This window comes from Littorina saxatilis, linkage group LG4 (genome assembly GCF_037325665.1).
Source record: "Littorina saxatilis isolate snail1 linkage group LG4, US_GU_Lsax_2.0, whole genome shotgun sequence".
Lineage (NCBI taxonomy): Eukaryota > Metazoa > Mollusca > Gastropoda > Littorinimorpha > Littorinidae > Littorina > Littorina saxatilis.
The window spans coordinates 29,861,655-29,889,531 of record NC_090248.1 but is presented as its reverse complement, the minus strand read 5'-3'; the positions used below and the strand labels follow the sequence as shown (position 1 = coordinate 29,889,531).

Genomic DNA, 27,877 nt, shown 5'->3' with positions numbered 1-27,877 from the left:
GGCGTCAACCAGTCCCGAGAACTGCCGCACCTGCGGTGTTGGTCAGGTATACAGAACCTGAGCACCCTCAAAGTCGCATTCGTTAAGTGAATGACACTCGGCTGTGTGATCCCAGCCTTCCCATAGGAACCATAGCACTTCCACTCTGGGTAGGAGCCGACCGTAGCCAGAAAAACCCACATGACCCTGATGGGATTCGAACCCACGACCTCCCGGCCCGCAGCCCGATGCGCTAACCACTGCGCTACGGGGGCCGGGTAAAGCAATGTTAATGCAATGTTCTGGTGACACAAAAGTAACAGACTGGCTGTCGCTTTTGCAAAATGGGCAAATTTTAGAAGCCTTTCCGTATTTTCGGCAAAACGCTGCCGATTTCACGTAATGGGCAGCGTTTTGCCGATTACGCGAAATGGGCAAAAATGTTGCCGATTCCGCGAATTCGGCAATTCCGTGAATTCGGCACGACATACATATGTTATATTTGGATTACAAACAAGCTCTGAAAATTAAAAATATGAAAATTATGATTAAAATTAATTTTCCGAAATCGATTTAAAAACAATTTCATCTTATTCCTTGTCGGTCCCTGATTCCAAAAACATATAGATATGATATGTTTGGATTAAAAACAAACTTAGTACGCTAAAAAGAATAGAGATACAGAAAAGCGTGTTATCCTGCTCAGCGCGACCATTACCGCACTATTCTGGCTTGTCGATTTCACTGCCTTCGCCACGAGCGGTGGACTGACGAAACTACGAGTATGCGGTCTTGGTGAAAAAAGCAGTGCGTTCAGTTTCATTCTGTGAGTTCGACAGCTTGACTAAATGTTGTTATTTTCGCCTTACGCGACTTGTTCTTTTGTCTGTTTGCATTTATTATTTTGTTTTCGTCGCGTAATAAAATCAACACCAATTGCATGTGTATAAGTATAAGGGGAAAAGTATCCTTTCACTTTCACAGTCACCTGAACACTCATGAGGAGCTACCACCAAAGAGGGCCAGAGACTATAGAGTATACCCCAGATCACCAAATGCTTGACCAAGGGGAAAACGTATCATTTCACTTTCACGGTCTGAGTACTGATGAGGAGCAACTTGAAAGGACTCTCAAATAAACAAGGAACAGGGCAGGGCGAAAAGGAGGGTGGAGGGGTGGGGGGGGGGGGTTGAGCTGAGGGGGAAGGTTACCCACAGAATGGCACGGGGTGTAAAATTAATGAAGCAGGAACCCGACAGACTCGTGCAAAACGGATCACGTTCGGTTGCCTGAACTCAAATCGATCTGTCTTTGTAGGTCTGGCAGCGTGGGCGGAAGTCAGCGTTCACCAACAGCAGTTCCGGTCGTGACAAACATCCAGACGGCCCTGGCATTCAGGAGGGCCCCAAAGGGTTTAAAATCGTGATCGTGATTGGCGATTTTTGACCTTTCTGTGACCGTGATTGCCGAAATTTCCATTTCTGTGATCGTGATGGGACTTTGCCCGTGATCCGTGATGACAAAAAAATCAAGTCTCGTGATCGTGATCGTCATTTGTTTTCGTGATCGTGATGGGCATTATTGCAAAGCATTTTATTTTCAACGTACATTTTTCACCGCTGTATCACTCTATGATCCTCTATTCGTCAAGGTGTTCGTGATCGTGAAAACAAAAATCAAGGTAACTGTGATCGTGAAAGATAAAATTTCCCTTCACGTGATCGTGATGATACCCCCCCTTTGGGGCCCTCATTCAGGGCTCTGGTTTCTTTGAAAGCCACAGTCACGAAGAAGAGTTGTGTCCAGACTGAGATCGAAGAGTACACGATTATGACAGCATACTAGTGTATCAATTACTGATTACATTATCACTGACATTATTGTGAACTTTTTTGTCTCAAAGTAGATGGTAATTACATCACACACAGATAATTACAGTTACGACTGTTGGCGCTTGAGAGAGAGAGAGAGAGAGAGAGAGAGAGAGAGAGAGAGAGAGAGAGAGAGAGAGAGAGAGAGAGAGAGAGAGAGAGAGAGAGATCTTGAAGATGTAATTCACTGAGAGAGAGAGATCTTGGAGATGTAATTCAATGAAAGAAGTGCAGGAATTATCGGTTTAAATGGCAACTAAATTCTCAAAAACCAACGAAAGAAAGTCCTCATTTCCTCAAAATCGCCTAAAATCGTGGGAAAATGTGAATACTAATGACGGCCACGTGACATTGACAGGAAGTCGAGAGGCACGAAGGGAAAGTTTCTACGGTCAGCTCTGCGTTTCATCTGCTCTGCCCAGAATGCACCCCACAGCACGTCAAGATTTCCGTCTCACTTAATCAGTTATCGATCTCACGGCTCAGTCTCTCGTTTCTTTGACAGAGAGTCGATCAATGCTGAGGAAGAAACGACCTTATTTTAGCGTTTAATGTCAGATTGGAAAGAACCAGTGAGGCTGCAAGATTTGAAGAGGAAAAGAGACGATGCATTGTCAAAACAAAATTGACAGACGATCAAGTTTGTTGAAGACACGACCTCCTCATTTCAGCGTTTAATGCAGAATGAAAGGAGCCGACGAGCGCAGTGGCCTTGTGGAAAGACGCCAGCCTCCCAAGCGGAAGGTCGTGCATTGGTTCGAATCCCGGCCGCACCTGGTGAGTTATTATGGGTGTAGATTTTTCCGATCTCCCAGGTCAACTTATGCCGCAAGCTAAAGACCAAGTGCTCACGGAAAAGATCCTGTAATCCATGTCAGAGTTCGGTGGGTTATAGAAAACCCAAAAATACCAAGCATGCATCCCCCGAAAGGGGCGTATGGCTGCCTAAATGGCGGGGTAAAAACAGTCATACACGTAAAATCCCACTCGTGCATAAACACGAGTGTTGATGGGATTTTCAGCCCTTGAACGCAGCTGAAGAAGAAGAAGAAGAAGAAGAAGAAGAAAGGAGCCAGCCAGGCTTACTGTCTGCCTGCTTGAAGAATAGGATCGAGAGACTGACGACGGACTGGGTAAACTGAGATCGAGGCACACTAAACCGATGATTGGCGGACGGACAGACGTGGTGGCCAGACGACAGAATCTATGACAGCTCGCAAGCAGGGCCGAGGTGCACAAGAAAGTTACCAACCGGGTGGGAGTCAGCCACTGTTTTGGATTGTTTGAAATTGAAATTTGTTGTGATTTCAACAAATCGGAACCCGCGGTTTGTCCTCACCCGCCGTTTGGGTTTCACCCACTTTTTTTCGTGCACCTCGACCCAGGTGAACAGACTGTCAGACAAAGAATGAAATGGGAAAGACAGGTGAATGCATTGATAAGACAAATTGACTGATCGGTCGACTGACAGGAAAGAAGGTAGGCTAAGGGATGCTTGAACGAATGAAGAAAACAATAACAATGTACTCACCAGAATACAAAAACAAGAACCAGTTTCGACTTACCTTCTTCGTCAGCACAAGTTACAAAAAGATTAAGCAGTCCCTTGTTCCATTTTCGAATGAAGTTGGTTGGTTGGTTTTTGGGTTTTAATGTCCTTTCAGCAGATTTCGAATGAAGAAAGACAATTAAGTTTCTCGATCAACTCAGGAAAACGCATTTTTCGACAAGGTGCTCGCACAACATTGCAGAAGACTCAGTTTGAGCGGTGCAAAAAAATCCTTATTGTCTCTTTATTGCGTCTTCAATTTACAACCGTCTACCTTTCCTCTCTTTTCTTATTGGCCTTCGTAATCATTCGGTTTTCTTGACTCCGTCATTGTTTCCTTCGCCGGCTCCTTACTTTTAGGGTTTCATTGTGTGTTTCGTAATTTTATTGTTCGGCTTTTTTTTTCTTTTTTTTTCCTCTTTGTTTCTTGGTTCACGACTAGCTTTCTTTCTTTTTAAAGCCTTATTGTTTGCTTGCTGTGTCATTGTCTTTCTCCTTTTTTCTTACCTCCAATACCTCCTTTTTACATTTAGTCAAGTTTTGACTAAATGTTTTAACATAGAGGGGGGAATCGAGACGAGGGTCGTGGTGTATGTGTGTGTGTGTGTGTGTGTGTACGTGTGTGTGTGCAGAGCGATTCAGAGTAAACTACTGGACCGATCTTTATGAAATTTTTCATGAGAGTTCCTGGGTATGATATCCCCAGACATTTTTTCATTTTTTGGATAAATGTCTTTGATGACGTCATATCCGGCATTTTGTAAAAGTTGAGGCGGCACTGTCACACCCTCATTTTTCAATCAAATTGATCGAAATTTTGGCCAAGCAATCTTCGACGAAGGCCGGACTTTGGGATTGCATTTCAGCTTGGAGGCTTAAAAATTAATTAATGACTTTGGTCATTAAAAATCTAAAAATTGTAATTAAAATTATTTTTTTATAAAACGATCCAAAATTACGTTTATCGTATTCTTCATCATTTTCTGATTCCAAAAACATATAAATATGTTATATTCGGATTAAAAACAAGCTCTGAAAATTAAAAATATAAAAATTATGATTAAAATTAAATTTCTGAAATCGATTTAAAAACAATTTCATCTTATTCCTTGTCCGTTCCTGATTCCAAAAACATATAGGTATGATATGTTTGGATTAAAAACACATTCAGAGAGTTAAAAAGAATAGAGATATAGAAAAGCGTGCTATCCTCCTCAGCGCAACCGCTACCGCGCTTTTCTGGATTGTTAATTTCACTGCCTTTGCCACGAGCGGTGGACAGACGATGCTACGAGTGTACGGTCTTGCGGAAAAAAATGCAATGCGTTCAGTTTCATTCTGTGAGTTCGACTGAGCTTGACTAAATGTTGTATTTTCGCCTTACGCGACTTGTTCTTTTCTATACTTCTGCAGGGTTGTTTGTTTAGCTTTGTTGCGTTTTTGTCTCTTGTTTCTTGGTTCTTCTTCTTTGAAAGACTTTTTCTTTGCTGTTAATGTTAGTGCAGTGCCGAATGTCCCCTTCTTGGATCTTCTTTTTCACAAAAAGTGGTTGCAGCAGCACCCACACTACAACAAAAACGACGCCTTTCATGACCTGCTCACAAGGTCTGAGCAGGTCCTCATATTCAGGATGCGGACAGGCCACAACCGAATGAACCACCACCTTTTCATCAAGTTCAGAATTGGCCAGTCAGACCAGTGCCCTTGTCAAACAGGCAGCATGACAACGGAACACCTGCTGCAGACTTGCCCACTACAACGGCGATGGCCTCAGGAGCCAGATCTGGGCGGAGGCGACCACGGTGCAAGGGAAGCTCTATGGCAGTCTGGACGACCTACGGCGCACGGCAACATTTGCGCGGAGAATCTTTCTTTCTTTATTTGGTGTTTAACGTCGTTTTCAACCACGAAGGTTATATCGAGACGGGTTGCACGGAGAACCGGCGTTTCCATCTGAGTGATCGACAAGAAGAAGAAGAAGAAGAAGGATCTCCTTTTTCTTTTCTTTTCAAAGTTTTCTTGTTTGATTCTGCGACTGCTGCTCGAGTTAAAATTAAAATCGATCTCGTCAAATGTCAAAGCTGAATAGCTGCAAGCTCTTTATAGAAATATCAATGGGATAGACAAAAATCAATGTTTATGTTTAGAGTTTCGTAACGGTAGGCATTATTTCGTTCAAGTATACTGCCTGGTGAATGTTCGAATTTGTCAGGGAGGGTGCAGAAGTAAAAATGTAGGGCGGAGGGGGGGTGTAGAGGAAAGGATGAGGGGGAGGAGAGAGAGAGAGAGAGAGAGAGAGAGAGAGAGAGAGAGAGAGAGAGAGAGAGAGAGAGAGAGAGAGAGCAAAGAGAGAGGAAAGACAGAGAGAGAGAGAGAGAGAGAGAGAGAGAGAGAGAGAAAGAGAGAGAGAGAGAGAGAGAGCAAGTAAACATTGGCAAAACCTTTGGTCAACAGCTATCTCAGAAAATAGAACTCCGCGACTCGAATCTGATTTGCTTACACCGTAGTGTCTTTTTTTTCCACCAACAATAACACAAACTAAAACCAACCAATCAACAAACCATCAACACTGAAAAATAATAATAAAAAAACAAAACGAAACGAAGAACGAACTTAGATATTGAATCATTTTTAGTAACACGGTCTTCAATTAAACGCCGACAAAAAGCCAACCATTGATTCACGAAAACAAGACTGAGTAAACCCGAGAGCAAAACAATAAACACCGAGGGGTCTGAATAAACCTCACGTGGGGCTAGCAGACATTCGACAAAAATCAGTTTCGTTGATGCAGATGTTTGCTCCGATGCCAGGATTAGAGGCCACCCAGCTCCATCAAAGAGCCCGTAATTAACTAGAGGCAGGGCTGAGTGCCTGGTTTTACCTAGCACATCATAGATTACTGCATGTCTGGTTAAGACTAAAGAGGGGTTAGTGTGAGTGAGTGAGTGAGTGTGTGAGTAAGTGTGTGTGTACTTTGTGTGTGTGTGTGTGTGTGTAAGAGAGGGGGGAGAGAGACAGAAAGAGAAGGAGAGAGAGAGAGAGAGAGAGAGAGAGAGAGAGAGAGAGAGAGAGAGAGAGAGAGAGACAGAGAGAGAGAGACAGAGACAGAGACAGAGAGCGACAGCCAGCCAGATATTTCATGGAAAAAGTCACTGTCCACCACCTGCCGGGCATCTGACCTTCTGACACTTCGGTGGCCTGAACAACCGTGATATCATTCAACCTACAATCAACCCGGCCGACATACACACACACACACACACACACACTGACCGTGGCACACACACATACCGTCACACTGACACACACACTGCACACACACCACACACACACGGACACACACGGCACTAACACTCATACGATCACACAACTTTGAACGTGACACTGCACTGCGCACACACACACACACTACACACACACACTACACACACACACACACAACGGCACACACAGGCTATTCGGAGAAGAATGAATCTCAGTGCAACCAAGGCAAAACTGTAGGTTTACAAAGATGACCAAGGTAATAACGGACACCTAGCAGAGCAGGTAAAGATAAGGAAGAAAACCACACACAGGTATTTGGATAACAATTATCGCCAGGATCTGTGCAGCTTGAAATGGTGTTAGGGGTAAGTCAGAGGTCACTGAGTGGGCGAGGTGAGAAGGGTGTGAGTGTATGAGGGGGGTGGGTTCAAGGGAGTGGGTTCGGCGTTGAGAATTAAGTGTATGGGTTTTCACCATGGCGATCTCTAGTACGCTATGGTTTTCACAGAAAGAGAAAGAGAGCGGCGAAAGAGAGAGAGAGAGACACACACATACACACACATTGTCTGCACTCTCTGACTCGTCCGAGGCGTAATTACCGAACGGCATTGATTTGTAATCAGTTATTTACGTGCTGTCGCTCAGGTTGTTGTGACTGAGTTAAAAACCAAACAAGTGACAGATTGTGTGTGTTAGTGTCTGTGTTAGTGTGTGTGTTAGTGTGTGTTTGTGTGTGTGTGTGTGCGTGCGTGCGTGCGTGCGTGTGTGTGTGTGTCTGTCTCTTTCTCTGTCTCTGTCTCTGTCTCTGTCTGTCTCTCTCGCTCTCTCTCTCTCTCTCTCTCTGTGTGTGTGTGTGTGTGTGGGGGGGGGGGGGTCAAGCAGAGAATGTCAAGAAACTCCTGAGCGGCTGATGTTTTATCTACAGTGGAACCCCCCTTTAAAGACCCTGCGTGTCATGACACAACACCAAATCCCCATCCTACAAACTACCCACCACCCCTCCCTGACCCCCCATACCGTCCCCGCCGCTTTCAAGACCTTGGTTTCACAGATTTTGTTTTCGTAACCTCTGTAACTTTGTCAGTCTCCGTTTGAACACGGCTCCCTCCCTTTCTTGTATTTTTTTGTATTTTTGTATTTTTTATTTCATGTACCCCCATGGGGTTTCTAGAAATAAAAATTTGACTTGACTTGACTCTCAAGACCTTGGTTTTTCAGTCAGATTTGGTGTTGTGTTAGGGCAGTTCCACTCCACTGATGGCAAATACAGCAGATGGTGAAAGGTTAAGCATCTGTTGCACATCTGTCCATTTACCTGGCCAGATTGTATTAATTATAGTGGCTGCGGTCTCATGCACTGCTGACTTATGTGCCTTGTCTGCCCTCACGTTTACTTCATGGTCTGACCAACGACTTTACCTGCCTCGCATATGTCGGGGCTTGCCTGGTCGGGTGCAGCGGCTCCTGAAAAGATTAAAAACAGGGTGGATGGGGGCGGGGGTCAGAGGTAGAAGGGGATAATGGGACCGTTAACCAACCAGAACACGGATTGTGACTGGCTAACATGGCGGCGGGTGGAGGGCGGGGGAGGGGGGGGGAGGCCATACACGTGAAAGCTCACTTGATCGTGCCCCCCCCCCCCCCAAAAAAAAAAAAAAAAAAAAAAGTCGAAACGGCCCCCACACTACAAACAAAAGCGGCAATGCTCGTAGGAATTGCAGCCCTCGACAGCAGGAGCAGTAGGCACATTCATCATTGTTTTGGTCTCCTTGACTGATAGTTGGCTGTAATTGCTGTTGTTGTCATGCTGTAATGTGACTTGTATAGATATACAATACATGTACATTTTGTAAAACCGGCAAATCTCCCTCTTCATATTTGTTTTGGGGGGATGAAAGTCCCTAGTTCGGCCGTTCTAGCTCTCGTTATTAGTCTTTCTTTTGCCAGAACTTTCTGTCTACTTTTTGGAAATCTGTCCTTCGAACATAAATTAACGTGGACAAACTGTAACGCAGATCAATTTGCTGCTTCGGGTGCCTGTGCATCTTTGACTCGGGAGGCCCAAACTCCCTTATTCCTTGCCTAGTCAGGGTCATTATCAGCATTAAACACACTGATTAACAGTACCTGCTGCCTGCGGAAGGAACTGTACGTTCGCACTTACATTTTCTCAAAACTTGTGACTACATCTGGGATCACTATCAAGCATGTTACACTGTAAGCAACGCACCCGTTTGTTGAATTTAACGGTTCAGGGGCGTGAGAGGTGTACGGAAAACCTCCTATATGGTCTGTGCTAACGTAAACCACTGAAGCACACAGTTGAATCTGCCCTGACAACCACCTCCTGATAACGACCACCTTCCCATTACGACCACCCCAAAGAAAACCAAGAGTTCCTTTTCTATATAATTCACCGGGCCATAAAGACCATCTGGTCGAAACTGACAACTTTTAGTTGGTCGACTGTTTATATCTGAGTCAGGTGGGTATATATCATCCTCTTTAACAATCCACTTGTTTAGAACTAGGCTTTGTTACTGTCTTATTCAAAAGTTTTTCTAAGTTGCTTTCTTGTGGTTTGTTTCTTTTTCTTTATGTGTGTGTTGTTAATGTTACTGTTAGATTAAACAGAAGTATGAATGTTGTATCCCAGCCAAATTTACCACAGCTTTAGTCATACATAATCAAAAGCATTATATTTAATTTCTATTTCCTAATGAAAACAAACAGATTTTCAGATTTCCTGATCCTAGAATTGTTTACAGGTAATCTTCATGCTTTTGATTCAGCAGAGTTGCATCCCTGCAAAGCTGGTGTTAACATATTTTAGAAAACTGTCTCAGTGAGTATCCCTGCGGTCAATGACCTATACATTTCACAGAAACTGGATCAGTGGTACATAGATCGCACATCAAAGGAAAAATACCGAGGGGAATTATGTTTGCTCTGGATGGGCGGTCAGATCAAAGGCAGATGCATTTTAATAGCTGGTTGGCCTTGAGACCTGGGTCAATGACCGGTACTTGCAATCTGAACACAGCTGCCTGTCCCAGTTTAGAGACACTGACCTTCTTACCCGGGGTCAATGACCGAGTTTTACCTGAGAGGAAACTGTTTCTTTGACAACATGTGTAAGTCTCTCAAGGACTGGCCAGCGAAGAATAAGATAAGAGAGGGGGTGAAGTGAAGTGAATAGCGCAGAGAAGGGGGAGGGAGTGGGGGAGGGGGGTGGGTAGCTATTTAGACTGCTGATGCAATCGCCAGCGGCTAGTGGGGAGATGACACGGTCCAGTGAGGCGGAGGGGGGTAGCTGTCTAGCCAATGTGTCTGGGCTTGATTGGTGGTAGTCCTGAGTCCTTCTCAAAGTGGGAGAGAGGGAGGGGGGGGGGGGGGGTGAGTGAGCAGTAGAGAAGTGACAGATTTTGAGATCGCCCGCGATAGATCTTTGTTCGCCGGCTGTTCCGATTGACTGGGTTGCCTAACGACTTTGTGCTTCAGCGACATTTGAACCCGTCCGGCGGGCGATTTCAGAGGAATTTTGAACTCGCCCGACGTGATTTGAAACCGCCTGGGGCGGTCGGGCGACCGCTAAGGTACAGGCCTGCCATTTAAAGACCAGTATGGTCGGAAATCTATACCCATCAAACCCCTTTTCAATAGAGCACAACAGCCCAGCACACAATAGAGTCTATATAGTCTCGCGTTAAAGGTCATGTTTCTCTGGTGAAAAGGATATTGCTGTCTGACGTAGCTAAAAAAGGAAACGGAGACACCGCTACCATAGTCGTCGTCAAAGAATGCCGATAACCTTTTTGTCTCTGATAACTTAGTCACGACTTTATCGACCCGTCAACTGTCTGTCTGTCTTCATTGCTTCGTGAGAGAGAACTAAGAGGAAGAGCAAGAGACAGGAAGAAAGTTCCGTTCAAAGTGAACAAATCACTGAGTTACTGTCTATACTGATTATGGGATCGCCGGCTGACTACAGAAAATGTCAGTGTGCCGAAGGTTGAGGACGATCACTGCGTTATTTTCCGAGTTTCAGAGATGGCTTTCGTGGCTTCCATAATGACTAAAAATAAAGTTGAACAAAACCGAGCCCGTCAAAATAGAATGCTTTAGACTGTTTCCAACAAAGTGTTCGCAGCCCCAACAGAGAAGGACCAAACGAAATTGTCATTGCACTGTCTGAAAAAAACTAAAACATCGAGTACGAACTCCACAGGTTATTGCTTGCCGATCTAAGATCTGTTGTTGCATAGTACAGTTGAACCCCCGTCCCCCCCCCCCCCCCCCCCCCCCAACGAATTTAAGACTTCCTCCTTTTTAAGACAGTACTTTCTCAGATGTTCTGTTCATCGCCTCTAGTGTAAGTTTACCCCCATTTTAAGACTCCTTTCGGCCTTTGAAGGTCGTAAAACAGGGGTTTGCATGTGTTCCGAACGACGTAAAGATCTGCTTTAAAAGTATTGCCACCATAAAATAGTCTGGCACCCGCAAGTGAGCCATACACTTGCCAAGTTACTGGTAGTTGTGCTATTTCGGTAAACATATTGTCCTCAGCTGGTCGCGTTCAAGTTGGGGGCGGGGGCTTTCCTTGACATTTGCATTGAGAGCCTAAGTGGAGCAGGCGGGGGGGGGGGGGGGGAGGAGAGAAAGGGGGTGGAGGAGATTGGGGGGGGGGGAGAAAGGGGGTGGAGGAGATTGGGGGGGGGGAAGGGGGTGGAGGAGATTGGGGGGGAGAAAGGGTGTGGAGGAGATTGGGGGGGGGAGATAGGGGGTGGAGGGGATGGGGGGGGGGGGAAGAAAGGGGGTGGAGGAGATGGGGGGGAGAGAAAGGGGGTGGAGGAGATTGGGGGGGGAAGGGGGTGGAGGAGATTGGGGGGGGGAGAAAGGGGGTGGAGGAGATTGGGGGGGGGGGAGAAAGGGGGTGGAGGAGATTGGGGGGGGGGAGAAAGGGGGTGGAGGAGATTGGGGGGGAAGGGGGTGGAGGAGATGGGGGGGGGGGAGAAAGGGGTGGAGGAGATTGTGGGGGGGAAGGGGGTGGAGGAGATTGTGGGGGTGGAGGGGGTGGAGGAGATGGGGGGGAGAAAGGGGGGGAGGAGATGGGGGGAGAAAGGGGGTGGAGGAGATGGGGGGAGGGGGTGGAGAGTGGGGGGAGGAGATTGGGGGGAGGGGGTGGAGGAGATGGGGGGGGGGGTGGAGGAGATTGGGGGGGAGAAAGGGGTTGGAGGAGATTGGGGGGAGAAAGGGGGTGGAGGAGATTGGGGGGAGGGGGGGTGGAGGAGATGGGGGGGATGGTGTTGCCCCCCCCCCCCCCCCCCCCGTTTTTCTCTTTCTATCTCAAACACACATACCCAGTCTTTCTCTGCCACATACACACACACACACACACACACAAACATCGCCCCCAAACCCCCTCCTCTACCCCTCACACCCCGACTTTCTCTCTCTCTCTCTCTCTCTCTCTCTCTCGCAAACGCGCGAACACACACAAACCACGCCCCCCCCCCCCCCAAAAAAAAAAACCCCACTCTAACCCCACCCCGACTCTCTCTCTCTCTCTCTCTCTCTCTTGCGCGCACACACACACACACACACAGTGTTTCTTCATCGTCACAGTCTAAAGCAATAATGGACGGTGGTGTAGCGTGCACTGGCCTGTTGCTGCAGAAAGGCTCGCTCAGGATGCGACATGCAAGATGAAGATGAATGACTGTGCAGAGTCTCTGAAGCGTAATGCTTGCTTGCTTGCCTCACTGTTAAAAAAATCTCTCAGTCTCAGTCCACTCAGCACATCGACAGATCAATACCCAAACCAATTCACTGCAGAGTTTGTGTCCAACATGAAACGTGCTTCATCACTCAGTCTGTGCAGTAACTCTGTTTGATCATTGTGGGGTTTGTGTATAATGTGTGTGTGTGTGTGTGTTTCACGAAAGAGTTGCCTATTGTTATAGGCACAGATCTACTTTGAGATCAGTTCATATTGAGCACAAACTAAAGACAAATCTATAGCATCCTTTTCATAACTTCGTTAAGTGTGGGATTAGTGTGCCCAGTGTGTGTGTGTGTGTGTGTGTGCGTGCACAAATCTGAAGCATCACTTGTCATAACTTCGTTTAGTGTGGGATTAGAGAGAGTGTGTGTATGTGTGTGTGTGTGGGCGTTTCAGTTGCCGCGTGTTTTTCATTAAAGTGATGTCTTTAGACTTTATAGTGTTAACCGGCACGAAACACGCTCCATCGCTGTCTGTGCCATTACTGTTTATTGTAGAGATAGCTTTTACTCTAGTTCCGAGAAAAGAACTTGCACTGTCGGTACTTTATGGGGAAATGTAAGTGTTACGCCCTAATGGCAAACCCATTTAAACTGAAGCGATCTTATGTGCCTGCCAGGCTCTTGTTCCTTTCTGGTTGTTTTTTTCTTCTCAAAAAGCTGTGTTGACAGTCTTTTTGTTTGTGAGTTTGTTTGTGTGTTTGTGTGTTCGTGCGTCTGTGTTTGTGAAATTTTTTCACCAGAATAAAAACGGTTCGAAGTTCAACGATTTGTTTCACATGTAGCAAACCAACGAGTTCGACTTTACATATACTGGAGACATCTTCATCACTTTTTCACACACACACACACACACACACACACACACACACACACACACACACACACACATAGATGAGAGAGAGAAAGAGAAATACAGACATTTGCGGCACGAGAATAAATCCAGCAACTGAAAAAAACATAAACAAAACTCTTTCCTATATCTTGATGCATTTTTTTCAGTCACCAAATTTGTCCTCGTGCCTTCGAGAAGAGAGGAGTAGAAGTGCCACAGCAACACACTAATTATCAAGTTGGCGCTCTGTGTTTACAATTGAATTTCGTACAGAAATGGATGGTCTCACCCTAGCAAGCGTTTTAATCTCCGACTCTAACGCACACACAAAATGTGTCCAAATGGAGTTTCTTGCCATTAAAAAGTGTAACAGTAAAATTTCGTACAGAAATGAATGTTTTCTCCCTTGCAGGTGTTTTAGTCACTGACCCCAACGCACACACAAAATGTGTCCAATTAATGGGGTTTCTTGCCATTAAAAAGTTTTACAGTACAATTTCGTACAGAACTGGACGTCTGGACTGTATGGGTTGTTCATTTTGTTGTATGCTGACGATACGGTTATTTTTGCTGAATCGCCAGAATCCTTGCAGATCGCTCTAGATATTATGGACAGATATTGTAAAGATTAGTTTTTGAAATTGAATGTAACTAAAACAAAAGTAATGATTTTCTCAAGAGGGAAAGTAAGAACAGTCCCGACATTTACATTCAATGGTCGGAAACTTGATAATTATTGTGTATGATTTTCAATATCTGGGTATTAAATTTAGCTACAATGGTAAATTTACTGTTGCACAGAAGAATTTGTATGACCGTGCCTCCAAGGCCATGTTTGCTTTATTACGTAAAACTAGAAAACTGTTTTTGCCTCTTGATGTTCAAATTGACCTCTTTGAAAAAACTGTGGTCCCTATTTTACTTTACGGTTCTGAAGTATGGTGCCCTTACATGTCTGATTTAGCTAACAAATTACAGATACGATTTTTTAAGATGATTTTGAAAGTTGGCAAATCAACACCAACAAACATGGTTTTGGGTGAATTAGGTCAGTTCCCTGTAAGTATTCAAGCGAAATGTCGTATGTTGAATTTTTGGTACAAACTTGCATTTTCTAATGGTTCTGACAAACTTTCTTGTGTGACATATCGTTTTTTGTTTAAAATGTATGAATCTGGTGTATACAAGTCAACATTTTTGCTTTCTGTCCATGGTGTTCTAAATGAGTTAGGCTTTAGTGATTTTTGGCACAATCAAACTATCAATAATGTAACGGATGGTGGTTATTTTAATACTTTCAAAGCACTGATGAAAAATAGGCTACAAGACCAATTTGTCAAAACCTGGCATTCAGAAATAAATAACAATGAGTTTTATTATAATTATAGAATGTATAAAGAGAATTTTGAGTTTGAAAAGTACTTGTCCATCCTGCCGGTTAATTTAGCAAACGCTGTTTTAAAATTTAGAACACTGAATCATAAATTGCCTATACAAAAAGGTAGGACTCTTGGTATTCCCAGACAAGACAGAATCTGTCACAAATGTTCATCAGGTGACCTTGGGGACGAGTTCCATTATATTTTTGTATGTCCTTTCTTTACCAATTATAGAAAACAGTTGTTACGGTGCTATTATTATGCCCGCCCCAATTCAGTTAAATTCAGAGAGCTTTTTTCCACTACAAAAAAGAGTTTATTGCTAAAACTCGCAAAGTTCATGACACTTGTCATGGACTGTTTGAGAAGCGAGTAAAATTTAATTCTCTTTTAGCTTTATATTCCGTTATCTGTTTTGTGTTGTTTGTAATAGTATTTTTGTCCTTATGTTAACCCACCCATCACCCCCCCCCCCTCTCCCTTCCCCCCATTTCCCATAGTAAAGAAATGTATGTAATCACTTTGCACTTGTAATGTTTTATTATTTTTTGTATTATTATTATCATTATTATTATTATTATTATTATTATTATTTATTATTATTATTGTTGAATTGTTTCTTGTATTGTTTTTGCTCTCCCTCACCCCTCAACTCCCTTTTCTGTACATAGTCTGATTTCTTTTTGTTTTAGTTCCTTTTATTTGGTGTTGAATGAAATGTGTTTTTATTGTGTTTTTTAATTTTCCATGTACCCTCACGGGGTTTTATTGGAATAAATAAAACTTGAAACTTGAAACTTGGTCCCAAGCAAGTGTTTTAGTCCCTGACCCTTACAAATGTCCAAATACAATTAAAAGCTTTTTGCAACACAATTTCGTACAGATATGGATGTTAAAATTCCTCTTGGTGAGTGTTTTTAGTCACTGACCCTCAAACACACACGAAATGTGTCGAAATAGGGTTTCTTGCGAATAGAAAATTCTTAACGTTTACTGATTTGTCCAAGATTTAAGGTGGGAATTGAACATTCTTCTCTTAGGACACACACCAATAATCAACAGCCTTGTTGCTTCTTGTTCAGAGCGGGAACTTTTTGATGTACAGTGGAACCCCCCTTTTAAGACCTTTAACAAATCTGAGAAAATCAGGTCTTAAAAAGGAGGGAGTCTTAAAAGGGAGGTAAATTTACAGAGCTTATGAACAGAAAATCCGAAGAAGCAAGGTCTTAAAAAGGAGGAAGTCTTAACTTGGGGTGTCTTAAAAGGGGGGTTCCACTGTATCAATTTAGCCGATTTCTTTCTTTCTTTCTTTATTTGGTGTTTAACGTCATTTTCAACCACGAAGGTTATATCGCGACGGGGAAAGGGGGGAGATGGGATAGAGCCACTTGTCAATTGTTTCTTGTTCACAAAAGCACTAATAAAAAATTTGCTCCAGGGGCTTGCAACGTAGTACAATATATTACCTTACTGGGAGAATGCAAGTTTCCAGTACAAAGGACTTAACATATTTAGCCGATTGACATAGCTGTAAGTTACAGAATTATTTCAGCAAAATATTCCTACTCTGCAAAGGAAGCAGCCTGGCTGTTGATCTTTGGTGTGTGTCCAAGTGGAGGGATGACCTTGACACATGTTAAACCCCTGGACACATTTGTGTCGGGTCGCACGACAGTTCGCACAGAAAGGAAGGTATTTTAAAAGGTTTACCTCACAGTGGCAGACAGAGAGAATTCTAGACACCAATTCAGCACACAAAGTTCATGATAAACGTTCTTGTATTCAGTCAAATTGGCATTATCACAATGTGCATTTTGAAATAATAATAATAGTAATAATAATAATAATAATAATAATAACCCCCCCCCCCCCCCCCCCAACAACAAAAACCCCACACACCCCCAAAAAACAACAACAACAAACAAACAGATAGTTTTGACAGAATAATATAAACAGCACATAGCCTGGAAATAAGATATATGATACAAATTGTAATATTTTAACACTTGTGCCTTAAACGGTGTTCGGACATGATTGAAAATTCACACCAATACAGAAACATACATAACACAGCTTACAACAGGAATGCAATGTCTGAAGATTAGAGAGGTCACAACATTATAAAAGGATTTTCTGTTCACACTGTCCCAAATTATCCTAATATTCAAAAATGAAACTTTTTTTTCACCACCATGGAAAGAATCAAGAGCAAGTCTTGATTTTTCTGCTGTCGATTGCATCTTAGCTGCTTTTCAGTATTACTAAAAAAAACAAGTCGCGTAAGGCGAAATTACTACATTTAGTCAAGCTGTCGAACTCACAGAATGAAACTGAACGCACTGCATTTTTTCACAATGACCGTAGTCCGCCGCTCATACAAAAGGCTGTGAAATTGACAAGCCTGTTTAGCGCGGTAGCAGTTGCGCTGTGCTGCATAGCACGCTTTTCTGTACCTCTCTTCGCTTTAACTTTCTGAGCGTGTTTTTAATCCAAACATATCATATCTATATGTTTTTGGAATCAGGAACCGACCAGAAATAAGATGAAATTGTTTTTAAATCGATTTCGGAAATGTAATTTTGATCATAATTTTTATATTCTTAATTTTCACAGCTTGTTTTTAATCCGAATATAACATATCTATATGTTTTTGGAATCAGAAAATGATGAAGAATAAGATGAACGTAGTTTTGGATCGTTTTATACAAAAATAATTTTAATTACAATTTTCGGATTTTTGATGACCAAAGTCATAAATTAATTTTTAAGCCTCCAAGCTGAAATGCAATACCACAGTCCGGCCTTCATCAAAGATTGTTTGGCCAAAATGTTAATCAATTTTATTGAAAAATGAGGGTTTGACAGTGCCGCCTCAACTTTTACAAAAATCCGGATATGGCGTCATCAAAGACGTTTATCCAAAAAATGAAAAAAACGTCTGGGGATATCATACCCAGGAACTCTCATATAAAATTTCATAAAGATCGGTCCAGTAGTTTACTCTGAATCGCTCTACACACACACACGCACAGACAGACACACACACACACACATACACCACGACCCTCGTATCGATTCCCCCTCTATGTTAAAACATTTAGTCAAAACTTGACTAAATGTAAACAAGTCGCGTAAGGCGAAAATACAATATTTAGTCAAGTAGCTGCCATTTTTCAGCAAGACCGTATACTCGTAGCATCGTCAGTCCACCGCTCATGGCAAAGGCAGTGAAATTGACAAGAAGAGCGGGGTAGTAGTTGCGCTAAGAAGGATAGCACGCTTTTCTGTACCTCTCTTTGTTTTAACTTTCTGAGCGTGTTTTTAATCCAAACATATCATATCTATATGTTTTTGGAATCAGGAACCGACAAGGAATAAGATGAAAGTGTTTTTAAATTGATTTGGACAATTTAATTTTGATAATAATTTTTATATATTTAATTTTCAGAGCTTGTTTTGAATCCGAATATAACATATTTATATGTTTTTGGAATCAGAAAATGATGGAGATTAAGATAAACGTAAATTTGGATCGTTTTATAAATTTTTATTTTTTTTTACAATTTTCCGATTTTTAATGACCAAAGTCATTAATTAATTTTTAAGCCACCAAGCTGAAATGCAATACCGAACCCCGGGCTTCGTCGAAGATTACTTGACCAAAATTTCAACCAATTTGGTTGAAAAATGAGGGCGTGACAGTGCCGCCTCAACTTTCACGAAAAGCCGGATATGACGTCATCAAAGACATTTATCAAAAAAATGAAAAAAAACGTTCGGGCATTTCATACCCAGGAACTCTCATATAAAATTTCATAAAGATCGGTCCAGTAGTTTACTCTGAATCGCTCTACACACACACGCGCACAGACAGACACACACACACACACATACACCACGACCCTCGTATCGATTCCCCCTCTATGTTAAAACATTTAGTCAAAACTTGACTAAATGTAAAAAAAGAAGAACAGATTTCAAACAGCTGATATGTTCTTTGTGCAAAAAAATAAAAAATAAAAATCATTGTCTTTGATACAGTCGGTGGGTAAACAAATTGCATGTCAGACTACACATCATACCATTCAATCATACATTGGTTCATTCTATACAAAACTGCCCTGAACATACACATCTTTGGATCAAATCTCTCCATACCTGGCTCACAAAAACAAGGCTTCTGCTTCTTGCTGGCATAAATTTCATGCAAAGAGGTACAGACTTCCACAGACCTTAAAAAAACCCACAGTTATTGGTTATGTAAAAACACACTCGTGTCCTCTCTCTCTCATATCTTTCTTCAAATTTGATTCTGATTATCGAAAGCACTTGAACAATTGTGCTTTACACATACAAACAAAAAACAAACAAACAAAGACAACACTTAACAAAATTAAAATCACACAAGAATCAAAATTCAACTCCAGTCGACATTTTTTTTTAACATAAATAACAAACAAATAAAATATAAGTAACAAAAAAAACCGGTCTTTTTTGTCTTGTGAACATTCATAAACAGTCTTCAAATCGATAATCTGAACACTCCCTTCTTAATCTTAGTAACAATCCTACTCCCTCAAACTCATATCAACCAAAACCGATTTAACAATTTCTTCTTTTTCACCGCCAATAATATATATATATAATTTGACCAAAGTGTGCAACAGTTATCAAGAGGAAAAGGTTGGGGTTCCTAGACTTTTTCCAATTATGGTCAAAGTTTTAAGTTTCTCACCCCTCCCATTCCCTTGCTTGTATAATCATCTACTTTTACATTTTTCTTCATAGTCAAACCACAGTTTGCACTGAAAGCAAGAAACTTAAGACCCTGTTGCATTTTACTAATGTCTTGATCCTGTCTCTCATTAAGTTTGTGTTATAATACTCAGCTTTGGCAAAAGCAGGAATTTTTGTTTGTTACACATGCCTGAACTGTGCTTTCTGGCCATAACTAACACACTGCCAAGTGCAAATGATTTCCAAAGGGCAGTTGAACGAAACTGGTGTGTTTTAATCAACAAACAAACAAACAAAAAACACCAAACAACAACAAACAAGAAAAGAAAGCTTTGACTCAGACTTCGATTAGATTTAGCACAAGAGATTAAATCAAAACACCAATACAATAACAAAAACCTCCATTTAAACACAAGCTCAATACAACAAAACATCAAGCTAAAACCAAAAATGTGTGAAAAATTTAATATCTCAAATCAAAACATACCGTATGAAACAAGAAAAAACAAACACAAATAAGGTCAAAAATGTTAACAGGCATTATAAAATATATGCATATATATGTATATATGTACACACAAACATATCAAAAATGAAGTAAACCAACCAGAATAAATTGTTTTTGGCAACAGTACACACATTATAGTACTTAAATCAACACACACAGTACTTACTCAGTGTTTCAAGTGTCAGTCTTGCTCTTTTTCTCACAACTACAAAGAACATTATGTTCCAATTATGTTTTTACGCTTACAGTTCTACTTCATACACACACACACACACACACACACACACACACGTACATACCATTCAGCCTTACAGGAATGGCGATTTACAGTCAATATATACAACAAATTTATTCCATTGTTATACAGTATTTCAAGAGTTAATTACTATGTGTATGATACTCTCTCACAGAGTGGGATATGTCTCCATATTTAACCTCAGATTGCAGTTTAAAAAAAAAGATAAAAAAAAAAGGACACACAAAAAAACACCCAACAATTTAAGAGTTTGCTTTGGGTGCGATGAAAGATGAGAAAAAATACTACAGCGACTGTTTACTGGCTTCTGAATAGATAAATTATAAATAAAAACAGACAGAAAAAATGAAAATACCATAAATCAATGATGAATAAATAAGAAAGACTAAATAAATATAAAGAGAAAAACAATAAATTTACATAAAAAGAAGAGGGAAAACCACAATCTCAGTCTACTCAGGACTAAAGTTGATAAAGAAACGAAGTATGGGATGAGTTATACATGTATCTAGAGAGACAGTTTGTCAGAAATTAATTAGCCTTAAAATGTGTAACCACATAGAAAGCTAATGCGGGTGCAGAGTATTACAAGACATTATAGGCAGAGACCAAGGAGGGGAGATCCAAGAACGTCAATCCAGTCTCTAATATTGTGCTCATCAGAAACAAAATGTATGAAACAGCAGTCTTCCCTGGATGATGAAAAATACTGGCCCTGCCATTTTGTAAATTCGCATTATGCTGTATAAAATAAAATTGTGGAAGAGTGAACCAATCGGGAAATAACGAAATTAGATTTAGTTCGATTTACAAAGCATTATGTTAAACAGGAGAACTCTGTCTGTTAGATGAAGTGTTCACTGATAATGGAAAAATTTTCATAAACTGTAACTTGTGCATAATACACTGAAATAAATAAAAGAGAAACAGAACGCATGACAGCAACAGAGACTCAGATTGTTATGTCACTATGTTGGGGTGACATACCTAATACTCAGGCCAAAATGCCAATCTTACTGGGATATAATATATATATCAATCTTCATTACAGAAATATTTATCATGCACTAAACCTGTATTGTTTTCCTGTAACTCTTCATTTTGTTTTGTTTTCCTTATTGTGAATGGCACAATCTGGCCAGCGATGAGGTAACTTCAAAATGTAGATAATTTTAAATGATGTTGTCCTTTACATTCAGTTATACAATATCACCTGAAAGAAGAAATTTAATGACAGTAACCAGTAAGAGTACTACTATAAGGTAAGACTGAACAGGCACATGTGATAGACGATTGTTTTCTCACAACATTTATTGTTAAGTTCTTCAATTTCGACACAGATAGAATTGGTGACTCAACCCTTGTCCTTTTGATTAAGAGAATGTACACATACTCAACCCTGCAGGTTAGTGTTATTTTTTTTGCAATGAACAGGGCTTGTAATTTCAACCACACAGACATGTTTGAAATTGCAAGCAAGTAATGAGAAATTCTTTTTGATTTGCTTGCAGATGCCAACTTAAAAATTCACGACCACTTATATATATGACATATATACTTCTTAAAAATCTTTCAAAATACTTTTCGTTCCCAGTCATCAACGTTTTACAAACACATATGCTTAAACCTTTACACATGTCCAACTAAAAATTTCAAATAGAAGAACATAATTATTTCATTATTTGGCTTCAATAAGGTAGTTTGGGAGGGTGAAAAAATATTTCAATTCAGGAATGAGTGAAGAAAAAATATATTCTGAGGGCACACTCACTGATTTACATCAATGATTAGGCCTAATAAAAAAAATAGGTGTGGTTACGGTAACCCGACCTACCCTATTTTTAGGGGCCGACCCTATAACTTTTTATTACATTTGTCAAAAAAACCCACAAAAAACAAGAAAACGAGTGCAGAAAACGCAATGAAAGCGAAAGCGCCCGAGTCGCACACTTATTTCCCTGTCAAGTAGGTTTAATTTGTACACATTAGAAAAAAAAGTTTAAACAAAAAAGTGATTGCCTACCTTCCTACCCTATTTTTTTTGGCTATGTTAATTGTTACCGTAACCACACCTATTTTTTTTTTTTTTGCCTTAGTAATAAAACATAGCTAACATATTATCAATCATATCGTGCTAAAACTTGGACAAATCAAATACATACTGTAAAAAAGTAGTAAAACAAATTACACTGAAGGCAAACAGCGCTTTTTTCCCATCATAACTTAAAAACCTGCTTTGTTTTCTTACAATGGGGCAAAAATTGCATGAAAGTCCTGCTTCCAAGAAAACGCAAACAGTGCATTGCTTATATTCTTGAGATCAAGGGGAGGTCCATAAAACAAGTTCTAAAACTACTTATTCAAATAAACAGCACTCAATGAGAAGAAAAGACCACATAATGCATTTTCTGTAAGAGCTTTAATCAAGAATTAAGAACTGTATATGACTCTCTTGTTATGATAACAATCTATACCAAAAAAAAAATACCTGCATAAAACTTCAGTAGATTGACAAAAAGTTTTAAGAAGACAAAAAAAACCCACCATGCTAGTAAAAAATAGAAGTACAGGTAATAATATGAGAACAGAAGTTGGAATCTGATAAGAGGAGGCAGTAAAATGTGACACTTTCAAAATATTATAAATACCTGATTTTTTCTTATGACTGATAGTGATACATTTGCACAGCACACAGTGATACACACACCACATCACTGATCAAACTGTGGATTGGATTATGGACCCTGGACTTGGCATCAATTCCTGATTTGAAGAAATGTGCCGCAGAAAAAAACATCACAGACAAAACACTGGCACAAAATCCAATTTTTGGTGGTGCAGGTAGACTTTTTCAATGCAATCAGGGAGGAAACTTGAAGGCATCATGTCATCACGGTATGCACATATACCATTGATTGTTTTCTGTCGCAGATTATAACCATGATAATTATCTCTTACAAATCTCACAGTTGCAGCTATTAATGTGCCATTCTTATCCCACACTGCAGGGTATACCATGTATCCGCTGATAACAATTCTCTTTGGCTAACTGCTAGCCATAAGTTGAACAATATTCCGCTTAGTATTTTCAAGTAATTTCAGCCATCTGCCGTATTACCATGTAATCAATTCAAAAGCTTCCGAAAAAATTCAAAAAAACACTGCTCAGAATCTTAGTTCACTTACAGTAGACTATATTCAACCATGGGGACATCACAGCATTTTTACTCCGAAAAAAGACGAAAATACTTGCCACTGGATTAGGATTAGAACTGCCTTGCTTTTGAACCATTCACAGTCCAAAATACACACAAAGTACATGCAGCTTTCACTCTGCTGTTGCTTTCCACACAACTGTTTTCAGTGATAGGCCAATGATATCAACGACTGAATCGCTTTTTGACACAGATCAATTCACCAATGATCAATTGATACATCATCAGTCTATGATAGTGTAGCCACAAGCTTTTGGTTGAAATATGTTTGTATAATTTTGAAACATCAGCACATGCAAGGAAAACAAGCAATTGCTAACAGAGGTCTAATTTTTTGGACTGATGTCCTGTGTAAGAAGGAAATGCATGGTCCAGAGAATCAACCATGACAACTCTGTACATTTTACGAATACTGACTGAGGATTATTTACACTAGAGACCAAAAATATTTTCAAATTCGCGAGTGTGATGATTATAAGATCGAGATGCAGTTGTCCAGGCGCTACCACGCACATTCTTTTGTTCCTGTTATTTGATGCCCACATTGCAAAGACACTCGTTATCTTGAATGATTGAAATTATTTACATGCTGTTCCAAGTGAGATGAGCGTTTTTGAGTTTTTTTTAAAGTTGACCCCGGAAGCGGGGCCAGCAGTGTAGTATCACACGAGAACTCAATAAAAATGGACGGCATTTAAACGTTAAGATGACAGTCACAGCTGTGATGATGGGACTAGGCTTACACCCATCTCCGTCGCTCAGTCTTCATCACATGGTGGAACCGATCTGCGGCAGCTTGGTGCGCGTGTTCATCTGTGAATTCATATCCTCCTGCAAGACCATCTGCCGCGCTTTACCGCCGCTGCTGGCCAGGGTGCCATTCAGCTTGGGCATTCCAGAACTACCCTTTCCTGAAGAGTTGCGCCGAGAGGCCGAGTCTCCTCTGCCTTCCATCTGGGGTGGAGGTTTTGGCAGGCGGCGACGAAGCCAAGGATGACGTAGGGCCTGGGTCGGGGTCATGCGGGAGGCCGGGTCCCATTCAAGGCATCGCTTCATGAAATCCAGGAACATGGGGTCGTCGCAGCCCTTCAAGGCCACCACCATCTCTTTGCTTGATGGCGGGCCACGGGGCTTGCCACGACGTGACCGCCCACCATTGAGAGAGGTAGTCCCGTCAGGGAGGGTGGTGACCGTGCAGTAACGAGGGTAACCCTTGGAGCTGATGAAGTTTCGCGCTCGCTTGGAGTTGTCCAGCAGCTTCTGTGGCGGCATGCCCATAAGTTCGATGATGCAGGCAAGCTGGTCTCCTTCGTCTTCACCCGGGAAGAGAGGGTAGCCGGTGAGTAGCTCTGCTAGTATACAGCCCAGGCTCCACATGTCGATGGGCATGCCGTACTTGGCCCCCAGTACCACCTCGGGTGCTCGGTAGAAGCGTGACTGGATGTAGGTGTAGATCCTTTGGTGCTCATAGCAACTGGATCCAAAATCGATCACTTTAATGCCACTACGCCCCTGTTGCTTCAACAAAATGTTTTCTGGTTTGAGATCACAGTGAATAATTCGATTCTTGAACAAAGCATCCAGGCACTGCAGGATGGAGTGGGCGAACTTTCGTACCAGTTGCAGGCTAAAGCCTTGGAACTTGTTCTTTTTGATCAGTTCATACAGGTTCATGCTAAGCAGTTCAAAGGTGATGCAGATGTGGTTACGGAACGTGAAGTGTTCCATCATGTGCACAATATTCATGGTATTGTCTTTGTCTTGCTTCTTTAAATGTTCCAAGATTCTGATCTCTTCCTGGGCCTGGCGGTGGAACCGTTTCTCATTCCGCACCATTTTCAGCGCTACATGATGGTTATCCTTGTGGTCGTATGCCTTCACCACTTGACCAAAGCTGCCTTTTCCTATCACCTTGAGGACTTCGTAGCGATAGGAAACGTGGTCATGTGGGATATGGATGTATGAGCCGTTCTCATCATCGTAGCCGTTGTTGCCGGCACCTCCTATCACGCCTTGACGTTTCTTGGCGTTTTGACCCACGAAAAAGATGTTGGGATAGTTAAACACCTCATGATGCTCGAAGGCCGACAGTTTGTGCATGTATTGTTTCATCGCCGTTTCTGGAACCATGGCGTTTCCCCTCCGCCCGCCGGACGTCTTGCTACCAGCACTGCCAGCGCTCGAGCTTGGTCTAACCGCTGGCAGTTGCGATTGATCGTCAGGACGGACGCCATTTTGAACAGGTTCGCGCTGATTGTGATGTTTGTGATCCTCGAATAACTGCTGCACCTTGATGCCGTGCTGGTTCATGTGTGCGCTTCCTCCCCCTACCGTCTGGCTCGTAAGGGGAGGGAGATGGGCAGATGTATCATACGTGTGGGTCATGATATCACCCGTAGAAAACATAGAATGCGTTCTCTGCACCGGCACTGGCATAGGGTTTACTCTTGTGCTCATACTTCCATCCCAATGACAGGAAAAACAACTGACCTTCTTTCGCTTCCACACGATCGCTCGTTACATACTAGTCACTAAATTGAATAAATCCATCATCAAAGGAGGGAAAGGCCCGGTAAAACACGAGCACAGCGTTGTCTTCTCAACACAGGCTCTCAAACAGTGTTGCTAATTCGAAAGAATGGGCCTGCGTTGCCATGCACGACCCTGGCGGCCAGACGTCAGGCTGTGACGTCATGGAAACTACGGTCACGTGAGTCAACAAAGCCGAAGCCATGTAGGTCGGGCTTTTTCGGTAGATCCCACCCGGCCCGAGTACAAAACAGAACAATCTTAGCGATCGATTGTTCACTGAACAAGAACAAAGCTGAGAGATTAGCCACACTGCAATTGCGAATAATTTGACAATATGAATAAGATTACATGTATTATTGGCGTGCGCCACAGCACCCTCTACTATGACTTGCGTCGTCTGCTACAGTTACACACACAAGTCACGCACAAATGCACGGACACTCACTTCGTATTTGAAAATGGAGACAGCTGAAAAGTTCATTTCATTTTTGTATTTTCAGTGTGCACCAAATTACATATATTTCTTGTCACAAATACTTTATTTCGATATCGCGATGTGTATGCGAGTGCCGCTCGGCCGCTAGTTTGGGACTAAATGAGACAGATTTAAACCTAAATTATAAAGTAATCCTTTCTCGTCCTTAACCGCCAAAAAGGAGATGTCTAATTTCTTTCGTTTCTATTACATGACAGAGACAGTCAATTTCGGTTTGCCGTCAGCTTGTACAATGTTTGTCTGGCTAACACCTAGCCCAGTGATGTCACCCACCGCAGTGACCGGTCAATAGCCACCGCGGCTACAAGCAAACACAACTTTTATTCCTATCATATAGAACCAACTTTTTAGAGGTCGCTGATGGTTGAAGACAAAGTTGAAGACTTCTTTTGATAGATTTAGTTAACATAACGGAAGAATATGCTATTGGCAAGCTAACATTTAGGAATAGAGTAAGGGATGTAACCGCTCCCAAAGAGCGAAAAGCTATATGTACTCGGTTCTGCCCCTTGGTTACTGAGCCCCCCCCCCCCCCCCCCCCCCCCCGTGTGTGTGTGTGTGTGTGTGTGTGTGTGTCAGTGTGCCACGGTGTGTGTCAGTGTGCCACGGTGTGTGTCAGTGTGTGTGTCGTGTGTGTGCCGTGTGCACGGTGTGTGCATGCGTGCGTGCGTGTGTGTGTGTGTGTGTGTTAGTGTGTGTGTGTGTGTGTGTGTGTGTGTGTGTGTGTGTGTGTGTGTGAAACAGCTGCAGCATCTTCATCAACTTCGTCGTCATCATCATCATCATTTACTAGCCAATTAACTTGAAGGTGTATCGATGACTGTTGCACTTTTCGACCACGCCTTTCTGATCGTTTGACTAAAGTTAAGTGGAATGCGGCGTCAGTGCCAAAAATCTGTCTTTGGTTTAAACAATTTATTCAGAAAAATACAGATGCCGCATACAATCAAAATAGCCGGGAAGTGGAGCACAACAAGCAAAGCTTATACATGTGCTTTTCAAAGCAATATAATATCTGACAAGGCGGAAGATACGGGGATCTGTAGAAGGGGAAAATAAGGAAGGAAAAATCGTGATAAGCGAAATACATCCAGAAGAACAACAACATCAAAAACAGCATAAGACTAACAACATACGAATTAACACACACACACAAACACACACTGACGTGCACACGCACGCACACACATTCATGACGTCCACACTAGAAATACATTCTGAATCGGATAATAATGTTAAATAAACATGTCTCATAGAGTCAATAAGTTGAACATGTACATAGTGTACATTAAGAATTACCCAAACCGTTTGCTGGATGCAAAAATCTCTCTTTGAGCCTCTGGGCTCTATATCGCTTAAGAGTATATATTTTCATCTTTCAAAAACTGCACGAAAAAAATTCGTTGCAGCTTCAACAAAAATATTACTAGTACAAGTCAATCAGTGCAAACAAAATAATGTACGTGATTTC

General features: G+C 41.9%; 1 protein-coding gene across 1 annotated transcript; it reads right to left on the bottom strand.

Annotated features, from left to right (window-relative positions):
- Positions 1 to 20,237: 20,237 nt before the first annotated feature.
- On the bottom strand, positions 20,238 to 26,047 carry LOC138964441 (dual specificity tyrosine-phosphorylation-regulated kinase 2-like). The gene has a single exon (XM_070336394.1). It carries the CDS (start codon positions 25,833 to 25,835, stop codon positions 24,147 to 24,149), a length of 1,689 nt encoding a protein of 562 aa, XP_070192495.1. The 5' UTR covers positions 25,836 to 26,047; the 3' UTR covers positions 20,238 to 24,146.
- Between the last annotated feature and the right edge of the window lie 1,830 nt (positions 26,048 to 27,877).

Coding starts and splice junctions, on each gene's coding strand:
- LOC138964441 (XM_070336394.1), bottom strand. CDS start 25,835: ATGAGCACAAGAGTAAACCCTATGCCAGTGCCGGTGCAGAGAACGCAT.